The sequence below is a fragment of the Leuciscus leuciscus genome, assembly GCF_965113295.1.
Source record: "Leuciscus leuciscus genome assembly, chromosome: 20".
Lineage (NCBI taxonomy): Eukaryota > Metazoa > Chordata > Actinopteri > Cypriniformes > Leuciscidae > Leuciscus > Leuciscus leuciscus.
The window spans coordinates 4,913,383-4,933,882 of record NC_138744.1 but is presented as its reverse complement, the minus strand read 5'-3'; the positions used below and the strand labels follow the sequence as shown (position 1 = coordinate 4,933,882).

At 37.4% G+C, this 20,500-nt stretch overlaps 2 protein-coding genes and 1 long non-coding RNA gene across 14 annotated transcripts in view; 1 reads left to right on the top strand and 2 right to left on the bottom strand.

Annotated features, from left to right (window-relative positions):
• The window catches only part of arhgap33 (Rho GTPase activating protein 33), a 97,044-nt gene that overhangs the window by 61,363 nt on the left and 15,181 nt on the right, over positions 1 to 20,500 (bottom strand). For 3 of the 8 annotated variants that reach the window (XM_082150592.1, XM_082150591.1, XM_082150596.1), the window contains exon 1: positions 9,106 to 9,371. In XM_082150592.1, the coding sequence (XP_082006718.1) occupies positions 9,106 to 9,124 (19 nt within the window). In that variant the 5' untranslated portion in view covers positions 9,125 to 9,371. The other 5 variants (XM_082150594.1, XM_082150595.1, XM_082150593.1 and 2 more) reach the window with 2 other exon arrangements.
• Positions 3,785 to 5,502, top strand: LOC309484517. The gene is made up of 2 exons (XR_014200880.1): positions 3,785 to 3,969; positions 5,204 to 5,502. It is a non-coding gene; the product is annotated as an uncharacterized lncRNA (long non-coding RNA).
• On the bottom strand, positions 9,501 to 19,130 carry rbm42 (RNA binding motif protein 42). 5 transcript variants are annotated; one of them, XM_082150768.1, is made up of 12 exons: positions 18,986 to 19,130; positions 18,426 to 18,493; positions 18,195 to 18,318; positions 17,838 to 17,904; positions 17,682 to 17,750; positions 16,948 to 17,114; positions 16,681 to 16,839; positions 14,569 to 14,706; positions 13,605 to 13,661; positions 11,875 to 11,992; positions 11,591 to 11,785; positions 9,501 to 10,028 (listed from the first exon to the last, which is right to left on the bottom strand). In XM_082150768.1, exons 2-12 carry the CDS (start codon positions 18,479 to 18,481, stop codon positions 9,916 to 9,918), a joined length of 1,263 nt encoding a protein of 420 aa, XP_082006894.1. In that variant the 5' UTR covers positions 18,482 to 18,493; positions 18,986 to 19,130; the 3' UTR covers positions 9,501 to 9,915. The 5 variants fall into 5 exon arrangements, with proteins under 5 accessions (XP_082006894.1, XP_082006895.1, XP_082006892.1 ...); XM_082150769.1 differs by having other exon boundaries at positions 18,990 to 19,123; XM_082150766.1 differs by lacking the exon at positions 18,986 to 19,130 and adding an exon at positions 18,600 to 18,967 and having other exon boundaries at positions 17,844 to 17,904.

Sequence of the window (20,500 nt, the reverse complement as noted above, 5' to 3'; positions counted from 1 at the left end):
CTCGCCACAGTAAACATGATGAATGGCGACTGTAGAACGCAAAAGCCGAATCCCGGACATTTTGGACGATCTCGAAATCGTCACGGAGACTCACTAGTAGCCTAGCCTTGTTGTTTTAAACTGCGCTCTCTTACCGGTAGGCGTGGCTTGGGAGTGGCCTCCTAGGGCAGCGAAGCAAGTGCATTCTGGAAGTTGTTGTCTTTCATCCACATAAGCCAGTCTAGAAAGCTCCAAATTCAAAAATTATTTCACATTTCTTCTACATAAATTACCCATTTTAAATACACATTCATCTTTCCAGAGGTGAAGTATCCCTTTAAAGAAGTGAAAATTATCAACTTTAGTTACGATGCAATACTGGCCCAATTGTGCAAGTGACAATTCCGTCATGTCACTCCCGACTCCTAAACGCGGAGAGTGTAGTTTCGACACTTGCTTTGTCCAACCCATTTCGAGAGACAGAGAGAGAGAGAGAGAGAGAAGATGCAGCGCCGCTGAACACTCACGCGGTTTGTGAAATTGCGTCTTTGCGAAAGTTTTAAAATGATCATTAATTTAGGCTACTCATACAATCTACTTGCTAAAGTGAATCAATGTTTGTGGGGGAATTTCCCGCATTATAAGTGGTAGACCTGCGGGAAAATTAAAATACTTTAAGTATTATCTGTTATATTATTTATTTTAATAGTTCAAAAAGTACAATAAATGTTCAAATTTAAATTTTTTAAGAATTGTTGAAAGGTGTCTTTTTAATAAATGTAACACGTTCCCAAAGTCATGAGAAATAATCGTGTTACATAATCGTGATATCAATACTGACCAAAATAATGGTGATTATGATTTTTTCCATAATCGAGCAGCCCAAAAAGAAACTCATACAGGTTTGGAACAACAAAATTTCCATTTTTGGGTTAACTGTTATTATATAATACCTTTAAAATTTACTCCATTAACATTTTATATTCTTTATTTCTTTATTAAAATGTTTGAATAACATTAAATGCAGATTTTTCTATACACCAACATTTCATAGTGACAAGTTGTCAAGCTCCAAAAACAATATAAACTTAGTCTATATGACTCAATAGTTCAAGCCTTTTATAATATGAAAAAGAGTTGTGAAAGATTCCAAACACAAAAATAAATAACATCAAGTGTAATTTTTGAGTGAACTATTCCTCTAAGCTTGCACTGGAAACCTTAATTTAATATCTAAGCATTCGTCCATTAGCCTATATAAAGTAAATGTATTCTGGAATACAGCCTATGCTCTTAAATATTAACGAGTAGGCTAAATTGTGCCTGGTCTTCAAGATAGTCTACATGTGGGCTGTGCCAAGCTTTACCTAGAAATTTAACATTAAGGAGGAACTTTATCCCACATTAGAGTCAAACTGTATTGATTTCCACTGCACTCGCTGCCAAACGATTGCCAGTGTCAAGAAAATCCAATCAATGCAGTCACAAGAATGAAAAATAATGGCTTTCTGACTCCCAAATATCCATCGTAAATCTTGCAGACAGGAACGTCCACGGACACACTGCCAAGTTCCCACACACACACTCTCCACCAGACCAGGATGCTGTGGCGGTAATTAAACACCTTGATCGCCAACTGCCTCATCACACCCAGTGTCTCGCTCGCTCAAGTCATGAGTTTTCTCTGTATGCTGTTCCAGATCTGACCATGCCTATTAATCCCAACCTTAACAAAACACTGATATCAAATCAACAGAGGAATTCAGTTCTATGGACTTAAAACTAGGGCTGGGCGACATGGCCAAAAAAAATAGTTGTTATCATTATCTTGTTTTCATTTTACCAAGAAAAATTCGAGGTGTCCATTGTCAGGTATTAATGGACGACGGCGAGGTGTGAACCGTCCGACGCGCAGCGGACTTTTGCCACCGCCAAAGTCCATTAATACCTGACAATGGACACCTCGAAGGGCAATAACCCGCTTATATACCATGGTCACTTGCCAAATAACACATTTTTAAAACATTAGTTTATATTTTAATTAGTTTTACAATCGAAATCTAAAGTTTTTACAAACAATAACCTGGTTTCCCTGGTTACGCCTGACGGTTTATTCAGCAACCGGAGATATTTATAGTCCGCTCAGCTCGTAGAACCCTTCAGTTTACTGCCTGTTGCTATGGTTACTCACAGCTGATGTAGCCAGCGCATTTATTTATTCATTTCGAACGGTAAACAGTCAGTTTCACCAGAACTCCTTTACTAGGTGTCCTCTATCACTTTTAATGGACACCCTGCAGCCAGTCAGAATCGAGTATTCACCCAGACCATGGTATAAATCGCGATAATTATCGTTATCGTTTTTTTTTTTTTGGCCCAACTTAAAACTTAGACAGCTACTTAAAGTTGCAGTAAGCGATTTCTGAGAAACAATGTTGATATTTGAAATCGACACCCAAACAAACAAACTCCCTTTATTGCTCCGCTCCCAAAATAATGAGCATGCTAAGCAACACAGGAACCACCACAGCTGGCGCATCAGACAGCTCACGCAAGTATGGGGACATCAGCATACAACAGCTTGGTTCTGTAAAAAGCAAAAACCAATGTTACTCACGTATCGAATAGAAACAAAGCAACCTCGGTATGCGTTTTCAGGGCTTCCCGCTCTCTCACGTCTTTTCAGCACTGCAAGCTTTTCCAATATTTAACACGTGTAGTCCTAGCTCTTTTCTGATCGTAACACTTCTTCTTCCAATTATATTCCTCTGACCATTCCCTCTTTGGTAATACCTCAGCCATCTCTCTTTTTACAATCTTTCTGCAAATGTCCATCTTGCTAACGATCTCTCCGCCCCATCCTATGCCCCCATTGCCGATTGGCTACAAGATATTTTTGGTGCTCTGTGGATCGGTCCAATCCACTTATTGCAAATATTTGCAATACTGTTTGTTTAGGTGGTTGATTTAAATTTTCAATAGCGTTTCTCAGAAATTACTTACTGTGCCTTTAAATAAACAGTGCACACCTAAAAATACAAATGTTGTCATCCTTTGCTCATTCTTGCATCTTTGAGTAAGACTTTCCTTCTTCTGTTAATTTCTTCTGTGAATGTCCAAGCTACTTTTGCCATGCAATGAAAGAGACCACGGCTGTCAAGCAAGATTTTAAATGTTTGTCTGAATGTTTTAGTCTTATGACTTTATAACTTGACTTGTGACCTTTTGTATGGATTGCTTGACAGTCACTGATCTCCATCCACTTCCATTGTTTTCTTTAAATATTCTTCTCCTTTGGTGTTTGACAGCAGAAAGTCAGTCATAATGGTTTGAAAATACCCTGTCAAAGATCCTAGAGGGGCGGTCACAGTAATCTATAATTCTTTACTCAGTAGTGTTCATACGCCTTTAAAGATACTATCAACGTGGGATTTGGAACTTTCTTGGTTAGGATTCCACCCAGACTGGGAAACAGTGTGGTCAAACCTTGACCTTAGTCATGTACTTATTCATTTTAAGACTATCCATCGTTTCTACTACACACCTTACAAGCGATATCGCATGAAACTTATACCCAATCCATCCTGCAGTTTCCGTAACACTGACGCCACTGGTACATTTTTACATATGTTTTGGGACTGTCCAATGATTCAGCTATTCTGGAAGTATGTGATTGTTATGTTACATGATCTTACAGGTCTATATTTGGATTTGGACCCGTTTACTATTATTGAATGATGATTCAAAGTACCAATTTTCTTTACGTGACAAAAAAGTGTTGATGGCAGGGTTCACAGCTATTTTACAGCAGTGGATAACCTCAGATACAAACTTGAAGCAATTTCGGATAGTCTCATTTCATTACATAGTTTGCCATGATTTTACAACTGCAAAGATCATCAATAAGGCAAAGACAACCACTGTAAACACCTGGATGAATATAGCCTCTGCCCTTAAAGAGCTTCTTTGAATATTCTACAGTCAATATGAGTTAGCTGCCAGTGTTTGTTAAAGGGCACCTATTATGACCCTTTTCACAAGATGTAAAATAAGTATCTGATGTCCCCAGAGTATGTGTGAAGTTTTAGCTCAAAATACCCTACAGATATTTTTTTACAGCATGTTTAAATTGTCATTTTTTGGGGCTCAGAAAAACACGCTGTTTTAGTGTGTATCCCTTTAAATGCAAATTAACTGCTGCTGCCGGCCCAGGGGGCGGAGCCTCACGAGCTCGCGCTTCAGTCAGGACAATCTCATCTGATAATATCAAAACAGAAACTCTCAATTTTGACTCGGAGTCGGACAATATGCCCACAGCGCCAGAGAATATATACTGTATGGAGATTAAACAGGTATAGTTTAGCTTAATTATGGTTATAACTTATTTGTCATCTGCTTTTATCCACTATTAATATAAGCCTGCTGTAGCAGACCTCGTCCGAATGATGACCAAAATATACTGATGAGTTCAATGAAGTTTATTGTACATCACACAAAAGATGAAGCGTTAGTTTTACTCCAGAGAATCACTGTAAGAACAGCTAAATAAACACAGTATAAGATGTGAGCATTAAAGTCTTATCCATAAACTCTCTCTCTCCCTTTCATTATCATGGAACATACACAGCGAAGTACACAAAACACTCGTTACAACTAACAGCAAACAAATATATACACACCTTTTCAGTCTGTGCTTAATAAACTGGTACACTGTAAATCCGTAAAACTATTCGATGAGCTGTCATAAAGTGCGCGCTCTCACTTTCATTTCTGCCGTGGTCAGTAACGTTAGGCCTGTCGCTCCGGAGAGTGTAATCTGGATCACGAACAGTTGGTACAGATCCATCCTCGAGTAAGAACGAGAGTAAATGAAGACTGATATGTTCATTCTGACATCCAACAACAAAACACCTCAATCGCTTAGGAGACATTCTTGTCTACAGCTGCTCAAGAGTCGAACAATGGCGGACTGTGTCCAGCTCACTCAGGGCGGGTCTATGCTCAAACTGAAGTGTCACTCAACAGTCGTGGGAGGGGCCTGCGCAATTCTACGTCACATTGCGCTGAATCTGAGAACAGCTCATTCTGAGACAGTGCTTATGATTTATTGAGATTGTAAAAAAAACACTGGGTGGATTTTTATCATTCTAGGGTGGTTTTGCTCACACACTGCCAACACACAATTATGTTCAAACACCATGTAAAAGTGAATTTTGCATAATAGGTGCCCTTTAAGTGTGTTGTGTTCTGTGCGTATGTGTGTGTTTTTTTATTTTACTTTATTTTAATTTTATTTCTATTCTCATCCGAATGCTCTCTCTGTATGATATGTGTTGTTTATTGATTGAAATTTAAAAAAATCATAATCACAAAAAATAATGGTTTGAAAATATATATGAGAGAGAGAGAGAGAGAGAGAGAGAGAGAGAGAGAGAGAGAGAGAGAGAGAGAGAGAGAGAGAGAGAGAGAGAGAGAGAGAGAGAGAGAGAGAGAGAGAGAGAGAGAGAGAGTAAACTGACAAAATGTACAGATGAAAAACTAACAGTTTAAGCCAATAGATTCAGGCAAAAGAAGAAACCCCACAGCTAAAAGACACAAAAACAAATCTGGTTAGTTGGTGGTTTAGGGCCATTTACACAACACTGCTTTCCACTAAAAACCGAAAACTTCTGTATGTGTTTTGGCGGTTCATTTACACGACCACAGTGTTTTGGTGGCCTGAAAACTCAAACTTTTGAAAACGGGTTTCAAAGTGCAAGTTTTTGAAAACAATACCATTATCGTCTCTCTGTACCAAAAACTCAAAATTTGTGAAAATGGTGACGACCACACGTATCCATAGACAGTAAAAGTAATGGACACAGCGACCCCATTGGATTCAACAGAGAAAAGTGAAGTCAATTAGAAGCACTAACTTCCTGATGGTCGAGCGTACTGCGCAGACTCAAACTGAGCTTGACGACGTAGATGTGACGTGAGCAACCCGTCTGTCTTCTAGTAGCTGTGCCGAGAGAAATCTGAATCATTCCCTTCTGAAACTTGCAGAGACGGAGAGTGTGAGTAGGAGGTGTCCATGAGCTAGGACTAGGAGCGGGAGAAACTTTTGCTAAGTATTCTGATTCATTATTTTGTCATTTTGCCTCCACGTCCCCCCGATTGCCCGCGAGCTTCTCCTCCTGTCCATACGGTAATCTCTCTACTGTGCGACAGAGAGTCGCGTGGTTATGACGCAATCGTTAGCCTATTTTTTTTTACAAAAACTGCTTCTACAGGGCCATAACGTAAGATACAAGGTAATGGAGCCTTTTATACATTTTCGTGTTTCTTTAGAAATAAAGTCTTTAAACGCCTCAGATGTAAAGTTATTCGCTGTCAAAGTGACGCCAAAATGAATGGGAGTCAATGGATTGCTAACAGGGTGGGGGTCCGCTAATCAATGGCGGCGCCCGGGGAAGCTTCAATGTTTTCTGAAACGCTGGCCCCCTGTGCGTATCACATGTTCAGTCTATAGACATGCAGTGTTTCTTTACGAAGTGACATCGCCAACTACTGGCCTGGCATGAATAATACAGATCGGGGCTAATTTTAACAACATTGTTGTCTGTACGCAAAAAAAGGCAAAGAAAAATGTTTACGTGTTTAGTAGGCCTATATCGTTGTTGTGTAAACATACCACTAGTGAATGTTATCATCCCACCTTTTTTAACATGTCGAAATCATAGAATTTCCCTTGGGCTTTTGCAACTCTTTGTGGTGATGTACAAAGACTTTTAGCTACACGTTATTACATTTCCACCGATGACTAGTCTTAGCCAATGTTGACTGAGTAAGCATTAACACAGGCCAGTGCTTTCCCAAGAAGCCAAGCCATATGCATGAACAAACGGAGTGTGTTTGTGATTTAGTTTGTCTCCAGAAGAACCGGTAGGTCCACTGCTTTTAAACAAACCACTGAGTAAACAGTAATCAGATCTATAACATTAGTTAAATACCCTTTGTAGAAATGACTAAATGCATGTTTCCTGCCAACTGGAATATTCAAGAGGGGACAAGGAGTTTCAGGACATGTCTTTGTTAGATCAGGATGGTCTCTTTGATGAAGCTGAACAAAAGATGAAGCATAAATATTGAAACAGTTACTGATGATGAGCACATCACAATGGCAGATAAATTAAATTATACCCAGTAAAGAAGCTGGTACTCCCAGTGGAATAGTGCTGGGCTGGCTGGGTGGGAATGGTTAACAGGGAGGGGCTCAAACCCCACAAAAAAACAGTGAACCACTTTCTAGCAACATCAGATGAGGGACAATAGCAGTTTGTCAGATGCAGTGTGTTGCTGATGCTGATCTTGTAACTAATGGCAACAACTGCATCGGTACAACGAACTCCATCAGTGAGAGAAAGTGGAGGCAATTGAAATGGCCTGTTGTGGAAAACCAATAAACACTGAGGTTGATTGTGAAGGTTTTAATACAGAAATATAACTTACCACCATCCCTATCTCCAGCTTAGGCGGCAGGGACCAGCAGGGCTCCGTGTTTGGATCAGGATGCGTTTCCAAAGTTTCTTCCCACATCAACGCTTTTCCTTACATCCTGGTTTTATTTCGCAATAGTGTGTTAATGACCTGGATCGCGCAAAAGCACCACCGGACGCCAGAGACTGAGAGACGTTAGAGTGGAGAACCCCAAATAAACAGCCAAAGGAGGAATAGGAGAGGGAAAATATGTCCTGCGCGTCCTCACACAACTCCACAAATCCCGCACAGATACATGGTGTCACTACTGTGACATCCAAAAACAATTTACTCAGACAGGAGACTCAAATCGATCAAATTCCCCGGAACAGCAGCATCGTCCCCGCGTGTTCTCCCGCCCATCTCATCTCACTGCTCGCTAGGAGAACTGAGGGGTTCTTCGCCGCTCCCAAAACAACTTACGGGTGCCCTCGCTTCACCCAAACGCGACCGAGGGTCTTTTTTACGAGCTATATAGTTGCATTACAAAATATTTAGAATCTAATGTGGCTGTCTACGCCGGGTGTGATAGCAGCGCTGTATTGTTGTATAAAGTAAAACTTTAGGAAAGACAACCAAGCTGTACTCCCCTCTTTTCCAAAGTGGAATGTTCCACTGAGGTGGCCCGTTGGACAAAAGGAAGCCTGGAGCGCGCCGCTGATCAATGGGCGGAGGCGCGCAATCGTCATCCAGTAGAATTAACAAAATAATGAAGGCAAGAATTTACCGAGACCCTACTTTATAACCCCCCTTTTGTGGTGTATGTTGTTATGGCAAACACGGACACATGTAAGATGATAGTACCATGGTTTTCTTTTAAGTAGCTTGGTATTTAAAAATAAATAAATAGCCTACCATAAAATACCATAGTACATAAATATGGTAATCAGTCACTACTATTCAAATAATACGCTATTCTTTGAAGTACATTGGAATACCATATGGGCTACCATAGTACATAGATATGGTAATCAATATTGTATAGCCTATATATCAAAATTTACATACTTTTTGCATAGTCAGTACTCAGGCGTATCCGAGTACAATATTGTTTTTGAACATGTACCACCTCTCACAAAAAGCTCACATCTTCTGATATATTCCATCATACTTCCAACATGACATGTACTTACTTACCACAGTATTAATATATCACTGGTTTCCATGGGGGGGAAAACAACTGTAGAACATTAATATGCCAACTTTTCAGTACCACAACATTATCATCTGATACCATCGTAGCCTACCACAGAACTTTTAAGAAAGGAAGATTTTTAATTACATATATTTTGAGCTTTTATATAACACATCACTTTATTTGAAGGAGCAAATCTGAAAGGATGCACAAACAATGTCTGTAAAACCATCTCAACATGAATTAGTGAAAAGAGAAACTACACAGTCAAATATGAAATGTTAACAGATAGACAAGGAAATGACTTTTATAAATAAACAGACCTATTCATGTGAACGCACGCATAAAGAGAGAGAGAGAGAGAGTGCAAACAGAACAAGTACATTTGTAAACAGGCTCCTGAGAACAATCAAGACATCATTCAATTTAAACTGAAGAGCTGTCCTAATTTTGATTAAGAGTTAAAAACTCACTTGTGGCTCTACGGTGCATTTTCTCCTGGTGTTGTGTTGTGATGTGTGTATATTCTCAGTTGTTTGTCAGACAGATTGATGCATGAGCCATTTCTGCTTTTTTCACATCAGCTTTAGGAAATGAGTCTTTTAGAAACACATGCAAGTGGGCGTTTGTGGTTAGAGAGAAAACCTTTTGGTTTCCTATCAACAGTGGCCATGAGAGCTTTTCCCAAAAGACTAATAGATGGTAATTTTATCATCAAGTCTTTACATTAGAATTATTATTATTATGTGTATTAAAGTGTACAAGAGGTTCAAAGAATTATGCATCCTTCATTACTTTGGGAAGCCATCTGGTGGTTGCTTTCAGAATCATCAGCTGAGGCGTTCAAGATTTAACAAACGGGTCAGAATTGAAACTAAAGAAATTCCAGAGTTTATTGAAAAGATTTGCAAATAATTTTTTTTTACACATATTACTTCAAACATCCATCTGGTATAGCAACAAATGTAACCGCTGGGTGGAGGGGGGAGGAAGAAAACAAAACCAATATCCAAACTAGTTTCATAACCACACTTCATACGTTTAAAAATCTCTCTTGAAGCATTCTGGACAAGTGAAAGATTTTTACAGCATGCAGTGAGAGAGGGAGAGGTCAGTGTGTGATAATACACATGGAAATCAATGTAGATTTATTAGTAATAAGGGCCATATGGGAAGCTGACAGTCGTTTGTTTGCAACTAATGGAGGAGTGTGACTGACTCCTACTCGTTACATATATGTCCTGGATCACACAAATCAAGTCCACAGTTTCAGTATAGATGGATTATCTCAGTCCCAACTTCTTTTTCTCCTTCTGTTTCTTACGCACAACTTCCAGATTGCGGTCCTTCCATGAACTCTTTCTCAGTTTGATGGGTCTGCTGCCCACATACCTCCCTAAAGACAAAGACAAGAGAGTGTGAACTTTCCACTTCCAGACGTGCTGAGTTTGACTTCAGACTTTCTAAAAAATAAACTGTCCTGGAGATCATTTAAAATGTGTTTAGTGAAGCTAATTTGGTGTTTGCATTCTATATTTTGTTGTCAAATAAATTTGGGAATGGTAACATTTTTTTTAAAGTCTCTTATGCTTAGCAAGACTGCTTTTATTTGATTTTAAAAATATATAGTAAAAACGATACAATTTCAAATAACTTTTCTATGCGAATATATTTTAATATATACTTTATTCCTGTGATGCAAAACTGAATTTTCAGCATCATTATTACTCCAGTCTTCAGTGTCACATGATCATTCAGAAATCATTCTAAAATGCTGATTTGCTTCTCAAGAAACATTTCTTGTTATTATCAATGTTGAAAACAGTTGTGCTGCTGAATATTTTTGTGGAAACCATGATACATTTTTTTTTTTTTCAGGATTCTTTGATGAACAAAGTTCAAAAGAGCAGCATGTTTAGTAACATTATAAATGTCTTGACTATAATACTAGGAAAATATGACCCCACAATTCTGAACAGTAGCCTAATGTACAGTACAGGCCAAAAGTTTGGACACATTACTATTTTTAATGTTTTTGAAAGAGGTTTCTTCTGCTCATCAAGCCTGCATTTATTTGATCAAAAATACTGATTTTTTTTTTTTATATTGTGATATATTATTACAATTTAAAATAATTGGTTTTCAATTTATTATACTTTAAATTATCATTTATTTCTGTGATGCAAAGCTGAATTTTCAGGATCATTACTCCAGTCCATCACATTAAACTTTAGAAATCATTCTAATATGATGATTCATTATCAAAGTTGGAAACAGTTCTGCTGCTTAATATTTTTTCATAACCTGTGATACTTTTTTAGGATACTTTGATGAATAAAAAATAAAAATAAAAAAATAAAAAAAGAAGCAAATGTTTTAAAAATAGAAATCTTTTGTAACAACAATATACACTACTGGTCAGTAATTTGGGGTCAGTCATTTTTTTCTTTCTTTTTTCGAAATAAACCAATACTTTTATTCAGCAAGGATGTGTTAAATTGATAAAAAGTGATAGTAAAGAAGATTTATATTATTAGAAAATATATATATATTTTTTTTTTTGAATAAATGCAGTTCTTTTTAACCTTTTATTCATCAAATATATTAGACAGCAGAACTGTGTCCAACACTCATAATAAATCAGAATATTAGAATGATTTCTAAAGGATCATGTGATAGACTGAAGTAATGATCCTGAAAATTCAGCTTTGCATCACAGAAATAAATGATAATTTAAAGCATAATAAATTGAAAACCAATTATTTTAAATTGTAATAATATATCACAATATAAAAAAAAAATATGTATTTTTGATCAAATAAATGCAGGCTTGATGAGCAGAAGAAACTTCTTTCAAAAACATAAAAAATAGTAATGTGTCCAAACTTTTGGCCTGTACTGTATATGCAAATTTGATTAATTGTATTTTTCTGCAATATATTATCGTTATTAACTCACCGTTCATTTCTCTCATGGCGCGCACGTAATCATTGGGATCTTTAAAACTCACGAAGCCGTAACCCTTTGTTTTCCCAGTGCGTTTGTCTCGAACAACCTTCGCCTTCAGGAAGGATGGATAACGGCTAAACGCTCTCGCCAGAATGTCATCGTTCACCTCATTCCCCAGATCTCCACAAAATATCCGGAAATCATCTGAGAAGACAAGAACGACATAGATTATATGTTTTGGCTTCTTTAAAAAGAAAAGTAAAAAAAAAGGTTGTATTGTCTAGTTCACACACCTGTTTCCCACTCTAATAGGCTGGTGTCCTCCCATGTGACACCAGCTGCCACCCGGATGCATTTCTTCTGCTTTTCCTGTTTCCCTTTCTTCTTGTCTTCTGTGCTGGTATCAGGAGGCTAGGCACATGTAAAACAAGAAATAATCAGAACAATATTCATATCAAGAATTCCTTTACACTAACCGTTTCTTTCTTGGTCCAGTATTACACAAAACTATTAGAAATGACCTTTATGTTAATTGATATAAAGCTGAAATAAAACTAAATATAAATATTAGATGAAAAACACAATAAATAAGTTTAAGTTAAAGTGCTAAAATACAGAGCCCAACGAAAGCTTGTTTCTGCCACAGAATAAAAAATAGAAAAGGTAATTGCGATTTTTTTCATCTCACAATTCTGACTTTTTATCTCAGATTTTAAAGTATATAAAGTCAGATATAAAGTCGCAATTGTGTGTAATAAAGTCCGAATTGCATGATATAAAGTCGCAATTGCTTATTATAAAGTCAGAATTGAGAGATATAAATTTGCAATTCTGAGGAAGAAAGTCAGTCTTTTTTTCCTTCGAATTTGACTTTGTAACTCACAATTGCAAGTTTATATCTCACAATTCTGACACTGAAAGTCGAAATTGCGTGTTATAAAGTCAGAATTGCAAGATATAAAGTCAGTTATTTCTTGTAATTCTGACTTTATAACACGCAATTCTGAGAAATAAAGTCAGAATGTAAACTCGCAATTGTGAGATAAAAAAAAATAAAAAAATTATTCAACTATCAATTCAATTATCTTTTTAAATGTTTTATTCTGAGCCAGAAACAAGCTTCCATAGAGCCCCGCACATGACGTGGGAAAAATAAGCATATTTTGGCCGTGAATTAACAATTAATTCCTACGACTTCCTAATCAGCATGTTTTACTAATTCGTTCCCTCGTTTTAAGTAAATAATGCACGTTATAATAATTAATTCCCTCGATTTACTAAATCATGGCCACGTTATAATAATTTGTTCCCTTATTTTAGTTCAGTCAAAATGAGGGAATTAATTCATTTAACATGGCTACGATTTACTAAACCGTGGGAACAAAATTCCATATATATATATATATATATATATATATATATATATATATATATATATATATATATATATATACACACTCACCTAAAGGATTATTAGGAACACCTGTTCAATTTCTCATTAATGCAATTATCTAATCAACCAATCACATGGAAGTTGCTTCAATGCATTTAGGGGTGTGGTCCTGGTCAAGACAATCTCCTGAACTCCAAACTGAATGTCAGAATGGGAAAGAAAGGTGATTTAAGCAATTTTGAGCGTGGCATGGTTGTTGGTGCCAGACAGGCCGGTCTGAGTATTTCACAATCTGCTCAGTTACTGGGATTTTCACGCACAACAATTTCTAGGGTTTACAAAGAATGGTGTGAAAAGGGAAAAACATCCAGTATGCGGCAGTCCTGTGGGCGAAAATGCCTTGTTGATGCTAGAGGTCAGAGGAGAATGGGCCGATTGATTCAAGCTGATAGAAGAGCAACTTTGACTGAAATAACCACTCGTTACAACCGAGGTATGCAGCAAAGCATTTGTGAAGCCACAACACACACAACCTTGAGGCAGATGGGCTACAACAGCAGAAGACCCCACCGGGTACCACTCATCTCCACTACAAATAGGAAAAAGAGGCTACAATTTGCACGAGCTCACCAAAATTGGACAGTTGAAGACTGGAAAAATGTTGCCTGGTCTGATGAGTCTCGATTTCTGTTGAGACATTCAGATGGTAGAGTCAGAATTTGGCGTAAACAGAATGAGAACATGGATCCATCATGCCTTGTTACCACTGTGCAGGCTGGTGGTGGTGGTGTAATGGTGTGGGGGATGTTTTCTTGGCACACTTTAGGCCCCTTAGTGCCAATTGGGCATCGTTTAAATGCCACGGCCTACCTGAGCATTGTTTCTGATCATGTCCATCCCTTTATGACCACCATGTACCCATCCTCTGATGGCTACTTCCAGCAGGATAATGCACCATGTCACAAAGCTCGAATCATTTCAAATTGGTTTCTTGAACATGACAATGAGTTCACTGTACTAAAATGGCCCCAACAGTCACCAGATCTCAACCCAATAGAGCATCTTTGGGATGTGGTGGAACGGGAGCTTCGTGCCCTGGATGTGCATCCCACAAATCTCCATCAACTGCAAGATGCTATCCTATCAATATGGGCCAACATTTCTAAAGAATGCTTTCAGCACCTTGTTGAATCAATGCCACGTAGAATTAAGGCAGTTCTGAAGGAAAAGGGGGTCAAACAGTATGGTGTTCCTAATAATCCTTTAGGTGAGTGTGTAATGTTATATATATATATATATATATATATATATATATATATATATATATATATATATATATATATATAGTCCACATGTCATTTGTGGGGCTCTGTACTAAAAAATTAAATAAAACTTCATATAAAGAATATATTAAATATTAAACATTAAGATCTGGTGCCCCTTGTAGGAGCTTTTTCCTTTAGCAGCATCACATAGTGACCTGGACACAGTTCTTGAAGAGGAATGGCTAAAAATCCTTCTGGCCACAAGGACTTTTGTCCAACCCCAGTAAATGTAATATGTCCTGAGCAAATTTATAAGATTAATATCAAACCTCCACATGTGTAGGCTCAGGCTCTGGCTTGCTCGGCCCGATCTTGCTGTCATCGGGGACCACCTCCTTCTTTAATTCCAGAAGCCCAGCGGCCTTGACTGCGGCCTGCTGCTCCGCCACCAATGCAGACAACTCCTCCTGAGAAAACGAGCATCATTACAAGCATTACAAAGGAAACACAAGGGGATTTAAATTTCTCACTTACTAGTTTTTATTTTATTTTAATTATCATATGGTGCTTTGATATTAAATGTCAAAATTGATGCTGTGGAAACAGTGAATAGGTTCTACAGGGTTCTCACAGTACCGGGCCAATGAATTTCCATGGCTTATCCAGGCATGGAAACCACAATTTGTAAACCTTTCCGGCAATTCCCAAATTTTCCATGAGTGTAGGCACAAAACACATGCAGAAAGGAAGAATGGAGCTTGTTTTATCACATGTGATATCACTGGAATATGTAATGTTTCTCATATGGATTCAGTTGAATCCCTTTTGAATGTGGCTTAAATCTATACATAGAACTGGCTTTACAGCTGCATTAAAATAGTAAAGTTTTTACTAAAAACAAAAAAATCAAGTTGTTAAAGTAATGGTGATTGGCAACAAATTTTGTAATTTTATTTAACTAAATCATAAATACTTTTCAGCCCGTCACGGTTTATTATTAACCACATTTAATACTAACTATTACTGATAAATACCAATTGAATCATTGATTATTATATTATTTAAGCATATATTGCTAATAACAGGGTTTCGAAAGTCGTGGAAACCCTGGAAATACCAATGAATCTTAAAATAGTATTTTCCAGGCCTGGGAAAATAATGAAAAATTAATAAAATCTTAAAGACCACCTGTGGTGAAAATCAAGTTTTTAATGTTGTTTATATGTCTGTGTGGTGTTTTTAATATGCTTTAAAACAAACCATGCACATATTCATCAGTCAACACCATTACGGAGTATTTTCTCCTTAGAACTGCAGTGAACCAAAGACAGTCTCGCCCCTAATTCCTGTGCAAGGCGGGGCTTTTCCTATCATTATTTCTAAGGATGCTGATTTTTTAAAGGACAGCTGTCTGACCCTGAGATGGCGAACGGAAACATTGATTTGTGTAAAATTATAATCATATCAATTACCGTTGTGTTTCGACTTTTATTCAAATTCTGAATGGATTATATTTAACCTAAAAAGCACGCAAAGACAGCTCCCTTTATAATCACTAAAAAGCTCTTACTCATCTCAGTTTGCAATCTCACAGTTCCATTATAATCAATAAAGTTGTCTAGACTGCACAATGAATCTCTTATTTACATCACGTCTACACTTTGTCAGAGTCAGCAGCACTGAACAAAAACTGACCGGTGAGTGCATCCTGACTAAATTAAACACCCCTGATTGGTCACTGCGTTCAAGATATTAATAAATATGCGATTGGCTACATTGCTCACCACAGCAAAAACGTAGTAAAGAGAAACATTTGATGTTCTCCAGAGCGTAAACACAAATACGCACTGGAGCGTCAACCAAATCAGTTTCATCAAAATTACATTATTACAGTAATTATATCAACTGAGGGTGCTCTTGCTTTTGATTGAGGGAGCTTTAGCTTGTGTAATTCATGCTTCCTCTTCTTCTTCTGATTCAGTTTCTGGTTTAAACATGTATGGCTGAATTACACCAATATTTCCAATTGCCATTGTGTTTATTACAGCTGACCGAGTGGATCAGGTAGTCCGAGCTGGTGTGATTGACTGAGTGGAGGCTAATTTGCATATTCATAGTTCCATACTAAATTAAACAAGGGTGTAGAGCTACATTCAAGCATTCAATTTAAGGTATGAAGAAACTATTTTCACAGGAAAACACCTTTCAATATGTCATTTTGATTGTCAAAGTTGAGTTTTAAGGGATAAAATGATTTACTGCAGGGGGACTTTAAAAGGTCATGGACCTTTTTTTATAGAGGATATACTGTATATTGTTAAATGACACCTTGTGAGTGTGATCTACATAAAATGTCAGCACCAAACCTTCAAGCAAATCAGTGAAACAAGCATATGGACTTTTTGTGAAACAGGACAGTCAAGTGTGTGTTGATACTTTACCATGCGTGCTTGTTTCTGGCTCTTGAAGTCGATTCTCTTCGGGGCAGGGGGTGCTGTGTAAACAGTGGGGGCCGCCTGTATAACACTGGGAGTGATCTTCGCAGGGGCTTGACTCATGTGCCGCGGTGGTGCCGGAGGCATAGGGTTCATGTTTCCAACCTGCCATTCATTTAGAAAAACATTTGTGATACTGACGTCTCAATTTTGAAAGCACAAAGTAACCTTAAAAATACCCTGACAGCTGATTACAATTCAGAAAATACCCACTGGTGGCATTGGCCCCATGGGTGGTCCAACTGGACCCATGGAGGGCTGAGGAGGTCCTGGCATAGGTGGAGCCATCATCATTGGTGGAGGAGGTGGAGGTCTGGGAAGAGGAGGTGCGATCATGCCCTGAGGAGGTGGACCACGCATTAGTGGCATTCTCTGACCCACTGGAAAAAATACATTAAGATATTTTAAAATATGCATCATTATATTTTAGGCTCTATAATGTTCTGTAAATAGAAAATGTATTAAAAAATATTATATTTAATATATATATATATATTTGGTTGGACGGTATATCAAGTTTGCACAATATAGCGATATATTTTTATAAACGACATAGGATGAAGCAATACCATTTATATCGATATATACAGCATTTTGATATTACGAGCATATCTGAAAAATAGTGGAGAACACAGAGTGAGATGCAGTGGGGAAAGTGCATTATCCAATTTTCCCTAAACATGAGAGATATTATATTAAGGGCTTCAATAAAAATTACTCGTAAGATATAGTTAACGAAAATGTAATCTCTAAATGTAAGAAAGTTATTTGAGTTATTGTTATTTGCAAAAGTCCATTTTGCATATATCGTAAAAAACTGAGATGTGATTTTTTTGCCCATATTGCCCAGCCTTACATATATATATATATATATATAAATAAATGATGTATGGCTCAAGCCACCGCGAATATAAACACACACACACACTAATGGGAATCCTGATTACCTGGTCTCTGTAAGACATGCGGGACAAATGCTGGACGCATCATTGGAGGCGGCGCTACTGCTGGCATAGCTACAAATAAATATCAGATGATTGTCAGCTGCTTTCTATATATGACTTTTACTTAAACTGTATAATAAGAGTGTGAAATAGTTGTACCAGGACCAACAAATGTAGGCGGCGGACCAACTAAAGTGGCAGCTCTTGCATCCAAACTCTGCTGGACCTAACAAACAAACAGAAAGAAGAAGAAAAGTTAGTTACAATTGATGAATGTTTTTAATAAACAAATAACTTTAAATATATATCTTATTTTTTAATTATTTTTCACTTATTATAAAAATGTGTAGGCTAATAAAGTAATTTGTAATTAAATAAATTAGTAAATCAGAAAGAAAAAAAACAATTATGCAAAAGCATTTTCACAATTAGTCTTTTGGACCCCACTCACCCCAGCATACAAAAATATACAATGTAAAATATTAGTTTTTTCTTTTAGTTATCAGTAATTAATACCTGTCTGTAGGTGTTTGTGCCAATAATGGGCCTGATCATGGGTACGGCTGGCATTGCCAGAGCGACTGGAACAGCTTCAACCACTGTAGGTGCCACAGGTCCTCCCAACACCTCCTGCTCAAACCTACAGGAGAAGCAACAACATCGGCATACATGAAGTCAGAAATGCTCTATTCGACACACTCCAAACAGCTGGAACAACTGAACATGAGTGAAATGTGAAAAACTCACAGCGCCATCTCTGCCTCCATCTCCTTCAGGCGCTCTTCTCCAGATTTTAACGCCATACTGAGCGCCTTCTGCACACACACACACACAAAAAACCTCAGTAAATAAATCAATAAATTAATAGTCGTGTCTCAAAACACAGCAAGCTGCCTTTCTAGCATTTTTTGGATCACAAACCTTTATCCACTGCACCTTTGATGCCCAAAAATTCTGCAAACTGCTATGATGCTTACAAAGATGCAAACCCATGCACTCCAAACTTGCTGCACGCCCTAAAAAGTCTAACTAGGCAGCTCACTAAGTTTTGAGACACAACCAGTGCATCTCTTGTAAAGATAATACATAAGAGAGTTTAAGAAGCATGAATAAATAGAAGCATCTGTGGTAAACTGCGCTTAGCTGTCCAGTTTACATGAACACAGCAGAAATATTGTTTGAATCGATTTATAATTAGTAATTGTTTAAGCAATAATGTTCAGATTCCAAATGCTTTATAGCTCCAAACTGTATTAAACTTCATCTAAAGCTCCGCTGAAGTCAGCTATTCTTAACTAAATACATACTCGCCGTGAAATCCGCCCTTATGAAGAAATTCAAGTCAATATGCAGGAATAAAATGATACAACAGATGAACGGATCTGGATCATTTGTTTTCCTCAACGACACCGCTTGTCTGGGCGCAGAGGAATTACGTCACAAGTCAATCGGTCCTTCCTCGGCGCAGCGCGCAGGAAAATGAGATCATCGCTGTGTCCGAAACTGGTCCGAAATCGCTCCAACTCCCAAAAGAACACCAGAACATTTTGGCAAAACTTCAGAAGATTCATATGGAAGCTTGTTTCCGCCACTGAATAATAAATAAATAATAATAATTGCGACTTTTATCTCATAATTCTGACTTTTTTTCTCACAATTGCGATATATGAAGTCAGAATTGTGAGAAATAAAGTCGCAATTCTGATAAATAAAGTCGCAATTGCGAGATATAAAGTCAGAATTGCATGATATAAAGTCGCAATTGCGTGTTAAAGTCAGAATTGTGAGATATAAACTATTCTGGGGTAAAAAATTAAATAAAAGTCCGTCTTTTTTTCTGAGAAAAGATGTCAGAATTGCGAGATATAAACTATAAAAAGTCGCACTTATCTTTTTAAATGTTTTATTCTGTGGCGGAAACAAGCTTCCATAGATTCATCATTGACCATATTTATAAAGACTTTACCTTATTGTGAATGAATGTTGTATTTTGCTTTTATATAAGTCAAAGTAAAGAAAATATGTAGCCTACTTCATTATAAATGTATTAATTCTTTTGGCAAAATTTCACATTCATAAGTGTAAATTCAGCACTAAATTTTTCTCCATGAAGTTCTACTTTATATTAATCTGATTTCTGGCTCCAACAACAAAAAGGCAGTTAAAGCTGTCAACATACGGTCCTCTTTCTCTTTGTAATGGCATAAGCTTCCCCTGGCAACATTGTATTGTATTCTGTTTATGTACTATACTTTTGTATGTTGTTAAGTATATTTTGGTTAGTCACCTGTGATTTGTTCCCTTTTTTGCAAGAAAAAGAAAAAGAAAAAAAGAACAAGAGATTAAACACTAAAACTTCTCTTCGCATATTGATATTAATATTTTAGTAATTTTTTGTAGCTTTTAGTAATATTTGATTGAAATTTAAATAATTTAATATGGTCAATTTCACTGTTCGGGTTTAAATGATGAACATCTTGAGAAATTAATAAGGTTTGTTTTGCCTTGACAGCAGAGGGCGCTATAGACTAGCGCCACAACATGCCTTTGAGCTACACAAAAACTGTGAGAGTACAGATGAGTCAAGATGTGCTGTCACAAACGTTCACCAGAGCATTATACAACACCCTAAAGTGGTATCATACTAATCACATCAGTGGGGATTTCTTTAAGACTTCTTTTAAACTAGACGGTCATTGGATAAATGCTGCGATTATGTCCCGCCCACGGACGCTGAGTCTCTGGGGGTGAATGAGGAGTGGGCTGGCCTGGACTCCGGGCTTCTGCGTGATGATTGGAGGGTCTGTCGAAAGGCTGCATCT